The sequence below is a fragment of the Eumetopias jubatus genome, unplaced genomic scaffold, assembly GCF_037043125.1.
Source record: "Eumetopias jubatus isolate StellerSeaLion01/CBP00866 unplaced genomic scaffold, mEumJub1_p1.0 scaffold_1, whole genome shotgun sequence".
NCBI classification, from domain to species: Eukaryota; Metazoa; Chordata; class Mammalia; order Carnivora; family Otariidae; genus Eumetopias; species Eumetopias jubatus.
Genome location: NW_028274807.1, coordinates 103,959,023 through 103,976,832, shown reverse-complemented (window position 1 = coordinate 103,976,832; position 17,810 = coordinate 103,959,023). Strand labels below are relative to the sequence as shown.

At 35.7% G+C, this 17,810-nt stretch overlaps 1 protein-coding gene across 1 annotated transcript in view; it reads left to right on the top strand.

Moving 5' to 3' along the window:
* MLF1 (myeloid leukemia factor 1) overlaps positions 1-10,999 on the top strand; it is a 32,590-nt gene extending 21,591 nt beyond the window's left edge. Inside the window, exons 3-7 of the mRNA XM_028103162.1 lie at positions 3,620-3,703; positions 4,800-4,928; positions 6,875-7,034; positions 9,038-9,176; positions 10,675-10,999. Coding sequence (XP_027958963.1) covers positions 3,620-3,703; positions 4,800-4,928; positions 6,875-7,034; positions 9,038-9,176; positions 10,675-10,780 — 618 coding nt within the window. The 3' untranslated portion in view covers positions 10,781-10,999. The remainder of the gene's footprint in view (positions 1-3,619; positions 3,704-4,799; positions 4,929-6,874; positions 7,035-9,037; positions 9,177-10,674) is intronic.
* The last annotated feature ends 6,811 nt before the right edge of the window (positions 11,000-17,810 follow it).

The window sequence follows — 17,810 nt, the reverse complement described above, 5'->3', positions numbered from 1 at the left end:
TTTTAGAATTTGTAGTGAAACCTGTTTGTGTATTAATCTTAGAGTATTCAGGCATGTTTTTTTCTGAACTAAGTCATATCAGCATATATAAAATCAGTCTCAAAAAAAGAAAAAATACAGTTTAATAGATGAATATTCACTTGAATAACAAAAGGGATCCCCATAGTTTGTTTGAAAGTTTGGACACTTCCACATGCTTATGACTTTCCAAAAGATGCTAAAGCACCAAACTGTAGCTAGAGGAGCACATTTGGAGAAGCTCAGATTTTCTGCTTTTTCTAGGACTCTAAAGTTAGTTTGTTCATGCTGCTTTTTCCATTCCCACATCTAAGAATGACTATTCTACAACCAGCTTTTCTCCCACTCCTGTTTCTTTTCTGTGATGCTAGTTTCTAATACACTTAAAAGCAGCAGCCTGAGGAGTAGCAGAGAATAGCATGACTTTGGAACATTTCCTGTGGATGCATCTATTCTCTTATGAAAAAGTTTCTTCTTATTGTATTAGACTTAAGCCATTTGTCTCCTTAAAGTTTGACATGCCACATTTGTCCTTTCTGACCAGAGTCTTCAGTGGGACAAATGACAAATTAAAAAAAGCAGTTATAGCACAGAGTTATCAGTAAAATGATCAGGAAGTTCAGCATGCTGTGGAAGCACAGATAGAAAAAAACCTGTTACCCAGACCTTTTGATGTATTAGGGTGGTGGTGTGGAGGTTAATCAGAGATTTCTGGAACCTTAAGGTTGAATAGGAATTAGCCAGGAAAAGAAGGGAGAGGAGAAAAAGAGTGTTCAACACAGAAGAAACAGCATGTGCAAAGACCTGGTGGCTAGGGAGCTCAAAGATGTTAGGATCACTTGGCCCTGGAGCATGAGTTGGAGAGTAGATAAAGATGGGATGGATGGTAACCAGGGACTTCTTTTGTCCTGGTAAGGACTGTGGACATTATCTTAAGAACAGGGGAAGCAGTTGATGAATTTTCACCAAAATGGTGATAGAGGCAGGTTCTCGTTTTTGAAAGATTATTGTACCTTCAAGGGAAGGAGAGATTAGGAAGGACCATATTTGAGGCAGGGAGGCCAGGAGGCCGTTGAAGTGCTCTGGGAAATATTAGTAATGGCTTCTACTTGGGCAATGGCTGTGGTGTCTCATTTGAGAGTTAAAGAGGTGAATGGGTAAAACTTTGGGATTTACTGGGTTGAAAGGAAAGTAGAGAGGGAAAAGGAAAGTATTATGCCCATTTTTTTGGTATGAGGAATTAGCTAGATGGGAATGCCACTGAGCTAAGGAACAGTGCATTCATATAGAATGAGAGCAGGGGCGGTCAAAGGATCATTTCAGTTTGGGGTGTTGGGCATTTGAGGCATCCATGTATGTCCAGGTGGATTTATCTGGTGAACAATTGAACATATGGGTTTGAGCTGAGCTAGAGCTAATTTGTTCATTCATTCAGCAAATATTTATTGAGCCCTCCTTATGTGCCAGGAATTATTTTTTTATTTTTTTTATTTTTTTTTAAAGATTTTATTTATTTGACAGAGAGAGCACAAGCAGAAGGAGAGAGAGGGAGAAGCAGGCTCCCTGCTGAGCAAGGAGCCCGATGTGGGACTCGATCCCAGGACCCTGGGATCATGACCCGGGCCGAAGGCAGCCGCTTAACCGACTGAGCCACCCAGGCATCCCTGCCAGGAATTATTTTAAAAGTATTGAGAATATAGTAGTGAATAAGACAGAGAAGATAGCCCTGCCTTCACAAAGGTGATTTCTACAGAATGGAAAAACAGGCAATAAACAACAAAATAATTTCAGATAAAGTACTTCAAAGTACTCTGAAGGAGATGAAGAAGGGCAATGATACAATGACAGATGGGAGGTGAAGCAGAGATTACTTTTGCAGCTGGCCTTTTTAAGGAGGTGATACTGGAATGATGAGAAGAAACTATGCTGAGAGTCAGGATAAAAACATTCATGCAGAGAGAAGAACATGGTACAAAGTTCCCAAAGACCTTAGGAGCCCACTGGAATCTTACCTCTAATTTGTACCCACGCTTTTTGTCACTCCAAGGTGTTGGGCCACCCCACAGCAAGTACAGATACATTTTGATTTGACAGTGAATTGAGAAAAGGGCAGAATATACCCAAACATCTGATCTTTTCTTCCCTCTTCTCCAATTCTCATTTGGGCTAGCCCTTCCAACTCTCATGAATTGTATCTCTTATATATAGCCCTGATTTCTCAACCTGGTGTTGAAACAAAGTGTTTAGAATGTTTCCTGAATTGTGTTGAATCTCTGAAATGCAGATTAATTCTACTGCAGTCCTTTGTGTACCCAAAGATATATCAGTATCTCCTAAATGTGCCGTTGTTGTTCCCTGTGGTGTTAAATGCAGGTTCTAAAGGAGAATTTGGTTTTCCCATCTGTTTCCCTTTGTTACAAGTAATAAAAACCCATTGGAAGGCAGAGACATAGACAGGCCTTTGATAATTCTTTATTGAGTCCCAGCTTGGCATACAGCAAAAGAATCTCTAGAGAATGCCAGAAATACTGGCATTGAACTACAGTGCCTTACAGGATTCAGAAGACTTCTGTTTGAGTAGAGGAGTTCCTTAAATCAAACGCTCCTTCTGTTTTATAATAGTAAACAATACGTCAGGTGGCACCCTAAAATGTGTGCTTCACTTTTTAATTTCTCATGAGTGTTCTTATGGTAAAACTTAAAATCAATAGCAGATTTTTCTAGAGCAGAGCTTCTCAGCCCCTGACACCATTGACAAAATTTTAGACTAGAAAATTCTTGTTCTAGGGGGGCTGTCCAGTCTTTGTAGGATTTTAGCAGTGTCCCTGACCTTTTCTCAGCAGATGACGGTCATACACCCGCCTCAGTTGTGACACACAAAAATGAATGTAATTATGAACAAATGTCCCCTGGGAGTCAAAATCAGTTTTGACTAAGAAACCACAGTTCTAGAAGAATTAACTATTCTTCTAAAGAAGCATATGCTGTGCCTAAAGGGAATGTTCTACTGAGCCTTCTGTGGTAGGCAGCAAATTCCAGGCCTACCAGTAGAGTGAATTAACCTCTCTCACTTGGATCCTTTTATGTAAAGGAAAGCCAAAGACCTCAGAGGCAGTTTCTATCAGCTGTGTCATACTGGTGGAAGTGACATTGGTATCTTATACCCAAGTTTTATTGATTGAGAGGAAAGAAGGAAAAACTTGAAAACTAGTCTATGCTAGAGTTGTCCCCGCCCAGAATACACCATCCAGTATTTAAATATAACTAAATTGTGTTTTGAGAAAGTTGATAAATGTGTGTTTATATGTTCATGCATGTATATATGTGTGTATATACACACGAGTATGTATGCAGGTATTTATAGTGTTGCAACTCCCTAATCATTTATATGTTGGCTGTTTGAGATTTTGTATATGCTTCCATTTTTTCTTTAATGAATCGCTTTTTTGTATAGTCCTTAAATTATCTTTGCCTGGTTGAGTGCTGCATGAGCTCCCACTGCGTAAATCAAGAAAAAAAAATTTCAGCTGTTTTGGGAAGGTTGATTTGCTTCTTTTGTGTTGTACTAATAGTTAATAACATACTTCCTAATATCCTGTAGCGTACAGATGTCAACCCTTTTCAGGCAATGGACCGAATGATGTTAAATATGCGAAACAGTATGCAGGAATTACAAAGAAACTTTGTAAGTACTAAAAAATTGATGAGAACGTTATTTTCAGTTATTGGTACCCTATATTATTGTGGCTTTCAACTTTTTTTTAATCGTGGTCCACAGTGGTTGAAAAATATATCTTAACAGTATGACCCAGTACATAATACTTGTGTACTGTATAAATAAACCTGAAACAATTTTTATGAGAAAATGATCATACTATTTACAGTGTGTGCTTAATTTTCTATTTTAGTTCATATTTTAAAAATCCTGGTCACAACCTACCAAATTGATTTCACAATCTATGAGTTTGCATTAATTAGCTTTCAAAATTAAAAAAAACACAACCTCAAAAACATTTATCCTGCTGAAGGTAACTATTGTAAATGCACATTTTATATGAATTTAGGCTTTTTAATTATTTTTAGCTTGTCTACCTAAAAGGATTTGTAGCATCTAGGAAATTAAGTTTTAGTGTTTTCTTAAAAAAAGCTGAAAACAGAAATTTGAGGAATGATGTTTAGGCATTGGATTAGATCCATAAAGTCCAAATAGTTATAAACTAATGCTAATACTCTTACTTTTCTACTCATAATATTAACATTAAAAAATTAACTTGATTCAATATGAAGAAGAGTCATATTATTTAGTCATCCAGTTTAGAATCTAAGGATCATTTCAGAATGTCCAAATCTAGGGCATTATTAATGATTTTCATAATCTAGCAATCTGGTACCCACAGGAGGTATAAAACTTCTTGGTGTATGGCTGATGGGCTCAGCATTGGCAAAATTGCACACAAGGGTCAACCACTGACTATAAAGGCATCATAGGCTTCAGGGCACAGCATCTATATTTAAATCTAAGCTGCAAGTCTTTGATCACAAAGACTTAAGGATCTCTGAGTGAGTCACTTCCTATTATTCCTCACAAGGAGAGTGAGAATTGGTACCTAAAATGGAAGGAGACGAGGACCTTCCTGGGGGTGCCATTTGGATATACCATATTGATAGTATGGTATCCTTAGTAGAACTTTAGCTAGTATTGTTACTTATTTGAATCCTCTAAAGTCAGTTCCTCATATTTGACTAAACTCTCTGGATTGACAATTTATATTTATCTCTAGGGTCACCTTTCAGTGGATCCAAATGGACATTCATTTAGTTCTTCCTCAGTTATGACTTATTCCAAAGTAGGAGATGAGCCACCAAAGGTTTTCCAGGCCTCAACTCAAACCCGTAGGGCTCCAGGAGGAGTAAGTATTTTCTGAGCGTTCTTGGAGCTTTATAAAGTTGTGGAATGTAAAATCTATCAATCACCTATATTGGATTTTAATTATTTAAGCTTGATCTGGTACTCTGCGGGTAGAGATGAGGGAAGAAGACACGTATCACTGTGAAACACAATAATGCTAACTGTATTTACTTAGTTTAAGGCATTTTTTTCTCCCCCTCCACCTCAGATGCCTTTTTTCATGTAAATATCTATTGATGTTTATTATTACCTTTACATGTTGACCAGGTAAGTAGACATTAAAAGAAGTCTTTGTCTTGGGGCGCCTGGGTGGCTCAGTTGGTTAAGCAACTGCCTTCGGCTCAGGTCGTGATCCTGGAGTGCCTGGATCGAGTCCCGCATCGGGCTCCCTGCTCAGCAGGGAGTCTGCTTCTCCCTCTGACCCTCCCCCCATCTCATGTGCTTTCTCTCTCATTCTCTCTCTCTCTCTCTCAAATAAATAAATAAAATCTTTAAAAAAAAAAAAAAAAAAAAAAGAAGTCTTTGTCTCATGAAATAAATATCTATTTTTAATTTATATCTGAAGTAAATGAGTTTTTTTAACTCATGAAATACCTCAAGTGTACAGAAAAGATATAGAAAATAATGTAATAAATACCCACATTCCTTCCACCCAGTTTAGTCAACTCATAACATTTTTCTCTATTTGCTTTAAGTTGTCCCTTATTTTTTTTTTCTTTTTAAGCAAAAATATTAGATGCAGTTAAAGCTTTCAGTGCACTCTTCCCTCCCTGGTTCCTTTTTTCCCTTTTACTCCCTCCCCACAAAAGAACCATTTTTCTGTATCTGGAACTTATCATTCTCATGTATGTTTTTATAATTTTATTACTTATGTATGCTTCATAAGCAATATAATGAATTATTTTATGGGTTTCTAAACTTTATATAAATGGTTTCATGCTGCATGTGTCTTCTGCAACTTGATTTTTGCTCAGTAATGTTTCTGAGATTTATTCAAGTTTATAGATACAGCTGTTTATTTGACTTCTATATATTAACTGAAATATGGGTACACCACAGTTTTTAATCTGTTTTTCTGTTGATTGATTTTTAGGTATTTCTAATTTTTCACTTATCTTTATACATGTCTCCTCTTGCAAATGGTTTAGGAAGGGTATTGTTGGTTTGTAGGAGGTGGATGTCTTCATCTTTACCTAAAATTACTAAGTTACTATCCCACAGTGATTGAAACAGTTAGCTCCCATGAAGTCTGGTATGAGAGTTCCTATTTCTACGCTTCCTCATTAGTACTTATAGTAAAAAAAAAAATTAGGTTTGCCTGTTTAATGCATGTGAATAGTCCATTTTTTAGTTTTTACATATAAAGACACCTTTTCATCATGCTCTTGCCATAGTGCACACATTTTCATTTTAACTTGCTATAAGTAACATACATCTTAAATGTAAACAATTTAATTGTTGCCATCCCACAGCAAACCATGCTAATATTAATAGTCTTTGGCTATCATGAATATTCTCATAACCCATAGAGTTGATATGTAGGAGCCATGAGATTCAAGCCCATCGACATGACTGCTGAATAATCAGTTACCCTTACTTAGAGGGATGTACTCCCAACTATTACACTATTAAGGACAGTGTTGAAGGCACTAAGTTTTATATAATTAGGTTATTATTTGTTATGCCATTTGATTACAATTTAGAAAAAGTTTAAATTGTATTGGTTCTATTTGCCCTAGACATTTTAATTTTAAGCAGTTTTTAAAATATCAGAACTATTACCACAATTTTACTGCAAGTTGGTAGTGGAACTGAGTACCCAGTTTTTTAGGGCTGTAGATTTATGGTCTTACTTCTATAAGTAAACAGGTCCTGAGGAATTGAGAATTATATCCATTCTCTATATATTTAAGTAATAACTAATTTTTATTTTCTTCATTTTTACAGATAAAGGAAACTAGGAGAGCAATGAGAGATTCTGATAGTGGACTAGAAAAAATGGCTGTTGGTCATCATCTTCATGACCGAGCTCATGTCATTAAAAAGTCAAAGAACAACAAGACTGGAGATGAAGAGGTCAATCAAGAGTTCATCAATATGAATGAAAGTAAGTTGTCACAGAAAATAGCATTCTTCCTCTTAAAATACTGGTAGAACTTGATGAATGTTTTTTGTAGAAACATTCCATAAGATGTCATTTCAAGGTAGTTTATGAATAATATGTAGGGACTACCTTATCAAAGTAATAAAATTGTGGTTTCATTGTTTCATAGTAGATTTGTTTTTTATAGTGATTTTTGGTAATGTTACTTATTTTTTGTTTTATACATGGAAAATGGAATCTTTTGGAATTGTCATTTAGTAAGACTGCCAGTAGGCAAAATGAGTTTTTAAATATTTCTAAGATATATTTGAAAAGTATAAAAAAGAATAAAGAAAACTAAAATTATCCATAATCCCAACCCAAAATAACTATTAATGTTTTAATGTATTTCTTCCTAGTAGTTTTATGTATATATTAACACATATACTTTTTCTCAAAATTAGTATTTTACTATCTAGTTTATATTGTGCCTATTTTAATTCACCATTATAACTGTGAAAATAGTCACCTATGATGTTGTTTTTCAAAAATATTCTAAATGGTTACCTAAAAGTTTTCATGAATGGGCCGTAATTTATTTAAATCATTCTGTATTGTTGGGCACTTAAGTTTTTGTATAGATAAGATTTTAATTTCTTGTATTGTATTAAGTATGTCTTTCCATTTTCTAGGTTTGTTTTTTTTTTTTTAAGATTTATTTATTTATTTATTTGACAGATAGAGACGTAAGTGGGAGGGAGAGGGAGAAGCAGGCTTCCTGCTGAGCAGGGAGCCTGATGTGGGGCTTGATCCCAGGATCCCGGGATCATGACCTGAGCTGAAGGGCTCGATCCCAGGACCCTGGGACCATGACCTGAGCTGAAGGCAGATGCTTAATGACTGAGCCAGCCAGGCACCTCTCCATTTTCTAGGTTTTATATTCATTCTTCAATGCATTTAAGTCCTTCCAGTGTCCTAACTCTTCTCATTGTGGTTTTTGGGTTATATTCATCTACTTTCAAAAAGTATTTTGAATAAAAGTGTCACTTTAAATTTAAATTATTTAAATGGAAATGGTTTAAATTATCATATAATTTCAGAAAAAGAAATTCTCTTAGGGTTGGCTTGGAGAAAATTATTTTTATGCAATGAGATGGAAGCTACAACATCTTAACCTTTCTTTAATTTTAATCTTTGTAGTTTTGTCATAGTTAAATATATACAGAGTACTTCACAATAATTAACATGTTGAAGAAAAAATCAGTGAGGGAACACATTATTATTATAAAGGCCATCTGATAGAACAAGTATTACCATTTACCTGTTGTTGTTATTAAAGTTAGATTGCCTACTTCATAACAAATTGACAGTTGAGTAACCTGTTTTAGGAAATTGACAACAGAAGCTTGCGAGGTAAGCCAAGTTATTATGTAGGAAAACGGTGAGGTTAATAGGAAGTGTTAGTTACAGTAGAAGTGCCCAAGTACTGAGGAAAAGCATGATCACCAGGAAGATGACCCAAGAAGAAAGACTGTAAGTGTAATTGGGTCAAAGGGTTCACTGGATAGAATAATATGATATCCAAGCAGGTGCATGAAAAACCAGATCATCGGGGCACCTGGGTGGCTCAGTCAGAATAAACGTCTGCCTTCAGCTCAGGTCGTGATCCCAGGATCCTGGGATCGAGCCCCACATCCAGCTCCCTGCTCAGTGGGGAGTCTTCTTCTCCCTCTCCCTCTGCCGGCTGCTCTGGCTTCTTGGGCTTGCTCTCTCTGTGTCAAATAAATAAATAAAATCTTTAAAAAAAATCATCAATAACCAAATTATCAATAGGAATAAAAGAGGAACAGACAAAAAAGGAAATACTACTCTGAATCAAAGACCTTTATATTTGGAGCAGTTCCCTGCCTCTGTCTTGAGGTTAGGCTGATGGAAACACAAGGCCAAAATCAAGTATGTGGGAGCCAAGGCAGTTACTGACAGTTGATATCTTAATACTTGCCCCTTTATTTTGATATTTAATGTAGGTGATGCTCGTGCTTTTGACAGTGAGTGGCAAAATGAGATTTTGAAGTACAAACCAGTGGGACAGTGGCACAATGTAGAAAACCCTAGGATGAGAAGTGTTGGTCATGAGAATTCAGGCTGCCGAGAACTTAAAAGAAGGTAAAGTTATTTCTAAAATAAATTGTGTTTTTTAAGAAGAATTAGGAGAAAAGTTACATAATTTTACCTCTGTATCAGGAAGTTTTGATTAACATCCCTTGTTTGTATCAACAGTATCTTTTGTGAAGGATGTAATGATTTTACATTGTATCTGAGCATTCCACACAAATTTGAATTTGTATCTAAAAACTAATAATATTTTAAGATTGTATGATTAGTAACTCACTAGCAAATTATGCTTCAAAAGATAGGGGCTAAAATCCTTCTAAGGAAAAGTGAAATACCATAATGTAGTTACTCTTGTAAAGCAGATTTTAATCTGGATATAGTCGGAGTCATACATTTCATGCCAGGTAAAGATATTGGTATCTAGAGATATGATAAGGAGAGAGGGGCTCTATTTGAAAGGCTTATAACAAAACTCTCCTAATAAGTCAATGGTAAACGCATTTTTAGATACTTGTATAGTATATAACATTATCTGCACCTATATTAGGCATTAGATATTAGCTATTTTGGAAGAATTTTTCCAAAACTTTAGCCTCCTTTGGGATTACCTTTGGAATAGCTGTGCTGAAACCACACCTTAAAGATTATAGAGATTTTTGTACATGAATGTATATTCTAGAATTGGAATTTAATTTGGTTCTCTGGAGGAAAAATGGAAAACAATACCTCGTTCCTATTAAGTTTACACTTAAGAGAGAGAGAGGCCTCACCAGGCCTTAAAACAGAAATCTGTTCTAGGTCATAAGAGAGTGGAGGATTGCTGCAGAAAGTGAAAGTTTTAACAGAACCAGCGGTGGACAAGTGGGTATCAAGTAAATCAGAAGCCTTGTGCAGAATTTCATGAGCTAGCATCTTTTATTTTAAAATACTTATTTAGGATTTTAGAGCCCTAATTTCTGTAGAAAATTAGCTTCTGTATTACTTTTAGACAATATTTGTCTAACTTTGAAAAGTTTATTGATAAAAAACCTTACAGTACTAAGTTTGACTATGAAATCCAGGTCCCTGTTAAAGAAAGCATGCTCTTTATAGATGATCTGTAAATCTATGGCCCTATCAGTGGCATTTTCTGTAAACCAGCACTGTCCAGTAGAACTTTCTGGAATGATTTTCTGTAATAACGAAAATGTTATGTATCTATACTAGCCACATGTGGCTATTGAACCACACTTAAAATGTGGCTGATGCAACTGAGGAACTGAATTTTAAACTTTATTTTATTTTAATTAATTTAAATGTAAATGATATGGCTAGTGGCTGCCATGTTGGATGACATGGTTAAACAGTTAAATCTATCTCAGGAAAGCAGCTGTTGCGCTCTTAAATGTTAATGAAGTAATCTCCCATATATTTTTCAAAGCTATTATGGAAGTTTTGGATAAAACTCTCCATAAATTACAGTGGTTTTTTTTTTTTATCATGTTTGTATTGATTTGTAAACTACTGGCTATTTAAAAAATGGTATTTATGTTCATATTATATTTCTCAGGGAGAAACCTCATCAAAGTCCAGCCATTGAACATGGAAGAAGATCAAATGTTTTTGTGGACAAACTCAACATCAAAGGATCACCTGTGAAAATCAACAAAAAATAAATAGCCTTGCATTTGATTTGTTTAGTTTTGATTGTTTTAACAGAGAAAGTAATGGTGCTGGGTAATACACATAAGACCAATCCCTTGTTAAATCAGTACTGTACTTAACTTTCTTCTGCTATCTGAATGTTCTTGGAAGTGCTAGCTTTATATTGTCCATACTTTAGGAATAAAACTGATTTTCAACAACTTAATTGCTAAACATTCTATAAAACTCTTTAAAACATACTGATTTTTAAAGCTGATTTTGCTTTCCCAATTATCTTTCTATTGGCTATGTTTTCTTTTATATATTCGATTGAATGTAGAGCTAGTTTTATCATATTTATTAGTTATAAGAAAGTAAAATGTTAAAAAATACTCTGTTTTCACTAACACAGTACTACAGTGATCTTAATAAAGGTAAAATTATTTAAATCAGATTTGATGTGTTATATAGCCAACAGCTTTTTTTTTTTTAAGATTTTATTTATTTGACAGAGACAGCGAGAGAGGGAACACAAGCAGGGGGAGTGGGGGAGGGACAAGCAGGCTTCCCACTGAGCAGGGAGCCCGATGTGGGGCTCGATCCCAGGACCCTTGGACCATGACCTGAGCCGAAGGCAGACGCTTAACGACTGAGCCACCCAGGTGCTCCAGCCAGCTAGGTTTAAGATTATGCTAAGTGAAATAAGTGAAGCAGAGAAAGTCAGTTATCATATGGTTTCGCTGATTTGTGGAACATAAGGAGCATGGAGGACATTAGGAGAAGGAAGGGAAAAATGAGGGGGGGGGAATCAGAGGGGAGATGAACCATGAGAGACTATGGACTCTGAGAAACAAGCTGAGGGTTCTAGAGGGGAGGGGGGAGGGGGGATGGGTTAGCCTGGTGATGGGTATTAAAGAGGGCACGTTCTGCATGGAGCACTGGGTGTTATATGAAAACAATGAATCATGGAACACATCAAAAACTAATGATGTATGGTGACTAACATAACATAATAAAATTTAAAAAACAAAGGTTTTAAAAAATAAAGCAAAATTATACTAGTACTATTTTATGAGAAATTAGTTATTATTGGTAATAATGAATAATCAAATAATTCTGAATTTTAAGGAGATTTTAAATTGCTAATATATATGAGTTTTGTTCTTTATAATTTCTTTATACACTGTGTTCTTTTTTGTCCCATATTACATTCTTAACATTCATCAGACTTTACATTGACCTTTCTCTTTAACTTCTTAAGGTAGCGTATTTCTGCTCTCCTTTCCCACAGTTTAATCTGTCTCCACAGTTAACATTCTAAAGTTGGAGTGTCCTTGGAGAAACTCTGCTCAGCCTTTTTGTGACATTTAGAAAAATGCATTTGATATTCTGTAAACCTGAATGATTGATTGTCTCAAAATTTCTTAGACAGGTGATATGTGTGTTTGAGCAAGGTACTTAATAATTCAGTTGTTCCTTTTATACCATTTAAAAATTCAGCTTTAGCTTTTTTATTCTAGAATTCAAGCATTAATCCTTTTTTAGAAAGTTTAAAGTTTATGAGAATATAAAATCTTAACCCTTACAGGAGGAAAAAGAACAGAAAATACACTATCACTTTATAATCCTAATATCTTGCTTTCTTCACTTTGGAAATAGACCTATGTCATTGTGCTTATACTTTCCTAATCTTCCATATTATATCCTGTTAATTTTATTAGTCAGTGTGTTTCATGCCTGTAATTAGTTACTAAAATAAGATACATACATGTCAATTCATTTTTATAAGAAAAAGTAATTGAGCAGGTATTATTGAAAGATGTTAACATTTTCCTCTTATGCATACTTTAGTATACTAATAACATATTGGGAAGTTGTCATAAGGCATAAATTCTAATACTTTTGCATAAATTTACTTGATAGAGCAAAATCCCAATAGAGTAGACACTGTAATTATTCTTCTTCTGCCTAAATCATTCCACTGATGGTAATTTGAATCATTATATTCAAATATAAAAACATACTTTAATAAATAATTGTATTTAAAACAGTATAACTTCTACTCATCATATAGCAGTTAGAGCATTTACAGCTATTTTTTCTCCCAATTTGTTTACCATAGAAAGTAAATAAAAATTGAATTAAATATATATTTCTTCTTATTCCACAGTGCTTCATAAGGGGACACTCATAAAACTGTGTGACATCGATTAAATGTCAATTCTTCATATTCAATGTTGCTGAAATTGCCTCTCTTCAGAATTATTTTTACCATACTGCTGAAGTCAACCATATAAGAAAGAAGGTTCTCTGTAGCTTGTATACAGTTCATATTATTTTTCCTTTGTGTACAACCATTGATCTTTCTGGAACCCTGGATCTTTTGGGAATGGGAAGATAGTAATAATTTGGGAAATGTGGCCTTGGCAATGAGGCCAAGTTGCATACTTAACACTCCTTGCTACATTAGAGATTTTCCTTGTACCTGGTAGTCTCGGTGATAGGTTTCCATTACTCTACCTTTATGACTCCATTATCCCTTACGGTCACAAGGCAAGGGCAGAAGCATATTGGAACTGAGGGTTGCTGGAGGGGAGGGGGGTGGAGGGATGGGGTGGCTGGGTGATGGACATTGGGGAGGGTATGTGTTGTGGTGAGCGCTGTGTATTGTGTAAGCCTGATGAATCACAGACCTGTACCCCGAAACAGTACATTATATGTTAATTTAAAAAAAAAAGAATCAGATGGTGCCCTAAATGTGGTAACATGATGATGATGGTATTTGGAGATGTTGCTTTGGGGAGATGATTAGGTCCTGAGGGTGGAGCCCTCCTGAGTAGGATTAGTGCGTTTATAACGGAGACACTAGAGAGAGCTCCCTTACCTTTTTTTTGTTTTTTAGGATTTTATTTATTTATTAGGGAGAGACGGCACAAGCAGGGGGAGCGGCAGCACAAGGAGGAGGAGCAGCATGAAGAGAGAGAGGGAGAAGCAGGCTCCCCCACAGAGCAGGGAGCCTGGGATCGTGACCTGAGCCGAAGGCAGACACTTAACCAGCTGAGTCACCCAGGTGTCCCCCCTTACCCTTTCTATTCCTACTGTTTATAAGCCACTATATTGTTTATGGTATTTTTGCTATAGCAGCCTGAATGGACTAAGACAGTTGTCTTAGGCTGATAGGGCAAGGACAATTTGGAGATTCTACTGAAGTGTGACATAGACCCTCACTGCAGTGAATTAGGATCTTCAATTTAGTAATGTACATATCTGAGACCTCTTGAGTCCCCTCTGTCCCTGATTACATGGAATTTGCAGTAAATTTGCATTCTGATGATTTCTTTGTCCCCAGGATCATGCTTATTTTGTCTTGGGGATTGGGAGTTCTGATCAGACTTTGGTGTTCTCTGGTGAATTTGACTTTAAGCACCATCTCCTATCTTCTGACTACTTGCCCAACATCTTATATTATTTGTCTGTGAAAACTTCCCTCAGTCTTGTCACTTGTATGAGAAGTTTGCTTTGGGAGATGCCTTCTATCTACCCATGTTGCCTTCTAACCACATGTGTCTCAGGTCAGTAGTCATGTGGCTTAATGTTGAAGCCTGAGACAGACATAGCAGTCAGTGTTTTACATTTGATAGGACATCAGGCGGTTTTTCATGGGTTTGTCAGCTAATAGACTTGTACAACCTCCTGGCACAACTTTAGCAAGGAATTGTAGTGACCATTTTGGGGAACTTGGATGTGAAAAAAACTTGAACAAGGCACTTGCCTTGAGAGGCACGTTGGAAGAACAACACCAAAAAACAACAAACAAAACCTCAGGAGAGCCTTTGTGTTATTTGTCTAAAAGAGACCACTTTGTTTATGTAAAAGACTCTGTCTTTTATTTCCATACTTCATAGTTTTTTAGAATTTTTTTTTAAGCAGGCTCCATGCCTAGCATGTAGACCAATGCAGGCCTTGAACTCAGCCCTGAGATCAAGACCTGAGTTGAGATTGAGAGTTGGACGCTTAACCAACTGAAGCACCCAAGTGCCCCCATACTTTAGAGCTTTGTAACTGTATGGTTTATATTTAAACTTTCTCCTCCCTTCTTGAAAGGGGGAAAGTAATTAGCCTTTTACAGGAATACTTTAATATTTGTATAATTAATTAAAGAAGCCATTAGACTGAGACGGCTTTAATGTCTTAGTAGCCCATGTAAATAAACCAAAACAAGCCTGTTATGCCTCAAGTTTAAGAAATTGAAACCTAAAGACATCAATCACAAATAGCCAATTAGGCTTTCCCATATAAGGCAACCATTTAAACTATAGCCAGCCAATCAAATAATCAAATAATTTCCTTGCTTTGCTTCTGCCTCTTCTTTATAAAAGTCTCCCTTAGCTCTAGTTGGTGGAGACCTCCTAACCACCACTTCCTGTTTGACCACTGCCTGGTTGCAATTGATTTTTCCTCAAACTGGAATTTTTTTTTAAAGATTTTAATTTTTTTCAGTAATCTCTACACCCACTGTGGGGCTCGAACCTACAACCCCAAGATCGAATCACATGTGCTGCTGATTGAGCCAGCCAAGTACCCCCTCAAACTCAATTTTTAATATGCCATCTAGCTCACTGTTTTTCCTGTTCCTCCCAATTTTTTTCCTCCCACTTGAAAATTTTTAAAGATTTTATTTATTTGTTTATTTAAGAGAGAGCATGTGTTTATGGGGGGAGGAACAGAGGGAGAGGGAGAAGCAGACTCCTTGCCGAGCTGAGCACAGAACCCGACATGGGGCTTATCCCAAGACTCTGAGATCATGACCCGAGCCGAAATCAAGAGTCAGATGCTCAACCCACTCAGCCACCGAGGCACCCTGCACTTGAAAAATTTTAAAGATGAATTAAGAAAAAAGTCATTTTGGCATATGTGTAATCTAGGAATATCTATCTAGTCCAAATAGTCTAAAATGTCTAAGAGAAAAAGTCAAACTATTTGTGCTGTTTTGCATAAAATTGTGGACAAGTGCATTTAAATAATAGCTTTTGTTAGTATGATTATAAGAAGAAAGGTTTCAAGATAAAAGTAACTTTTAAATATGATTTAATGATTATGAGTATAAAGTTTATGAAGTATGTTTTAAAAAGTTTTATGAAATATTTCTGATAAATAGGTGGATTTGGGTAAAGGAATGAATATATAACTATATGTCTTCTTCCAGGTTTTATTATATAAAATTAATGGTAATAAAATCTTCTAGTTTATATAAAACTAAGATTGAACTTCTCATGATTTAAACTTTCCAAATTTCCTATATCTTATGGGTCAAATAAGTTATTGACTCCATCAATTGTGTAAGATTACAGAATATAAAATGGTGTTTATCTAAATAAAATTGAAATACAGATGTCTTTTAAAGGGGTTTTAATCTGGGTGCCTGGGTGGCTCAGTCACTTAAGCACCTGTCTTTGGCTCAGGTCATGATCCCAGGGTCCTGGGATCAAGTCATGCATTCGGCTCCCTGCTCATCGAGGAGCCTGCTTCTCTCTCGCTCCACCCCCACTCATTCTCTCTCTCTCAAAAGAAAAAAAAAGAGTTTTGATCTTACAAGATTATGATAATACTGTTAATTATAAGGACTAAATGTGTTAGCTAAAATTGTAATTTTTCAAATCCTTAGTTAACTTTTCCAGAGCTTAGAAAATATTAAATTAGTCCTTGGATACTTGGAGAGTTTCTAAGTAAAAACTGATACCAGATTTTGGTCATTGAAGATAGTTCCAATTTTCCTAGAGATTATAAAATGACTGACTATGAATTAACAGTGTGGAAGTGTTTTGGATGATACTGTATATGTGTATTTTGCCACTTAACAGAATTAGGAGTACCTGAGTGGCTCAGTTGGTTGGGTGTCTGACTCTTGATTTTGGCTCAGGTCATGATCTCAGGGTTGTGAGATCCAGCCCACATAGGGCTCTGCACTGGGCATGGAGCCTGCTTAAGATTCTCTCTTTCCCTCTGCCCTGTGCCCCCAGCAAGCTCTCTCTAAACACACACACACACACACACACACAAAACCTTAACAGAGATAATCTATAATATGTACTCATAAAAATTTAGCTAGACACTTCTTGGATTTCTGTCTTCCAGTTTTCTTTTTGGAATAAATAAAAATGGATTACTTAAGTTAAAAGTGATTAATAAAAATAATATATTCACAATAATTACAGAAAAATATGAATATATAACAAGATAATGAGCATGAATTTTTACTTAAGGAAACTATTTGTTAAAGTGATTTTAGGGGTGCCTGGGTGGCTTAGTTCGTTAAGCGTCTGCCTTCGGCTCAGGTCATGATCCCAGGGTCCTGGGATCAAGTGCCGCATTGGGCTCCCTGCTCCGCGGGAAGTCTGCTTCTCCCTCTCTCACTCCCCCTGCTTGTGTTCCCTCTCTTGCTGTGTCTCTCTCTGTCAAATAAATAAATAAAATCTTTAAAAAAAATAGTGATTTTAATGTAGTAGATATACTATTTTATTTGACATAATTATATCTTAAAATTAAAGGTATCTTAATTTTACTATCATTTGCATAATAATATATTTATATATTTTAAACAAATACATAAAAGGCTTATAAAGATTAAATTTTTGAAAGTCTATTAGCAAAAAAGTTTATTGGGTATAGCCAACATTAATGAATTTATTCTTCAAATCAGTTTACAAATTGTTTATTGCAAATTAATACATGGATGACATACAAAAAGTAAATTTGAAATTCATCATTGAACTTTGATTTTTCTTTTCTTGCCCCTTGTACTTTGATTTCTATTAATTTGTTCTCATTCGTACATTCATTTAATACTTATTGAGCACCTAGCACACGCAAAGGGATACAGAAATTAACAAAACCAAATCAGTCTCCTTTTGCAATTTACATTCCCATTGGGAGAGCCTGACAATAAACAGGTATATGAAAGGTCTGGATATATCTAAGAAGTGTTCTGAAGGAAAATGAAACAGCATGAGAAGATAGAAAGGGAGGAACCTGCTGGTTTAGAAAAGTTGTTTAGGGAACATC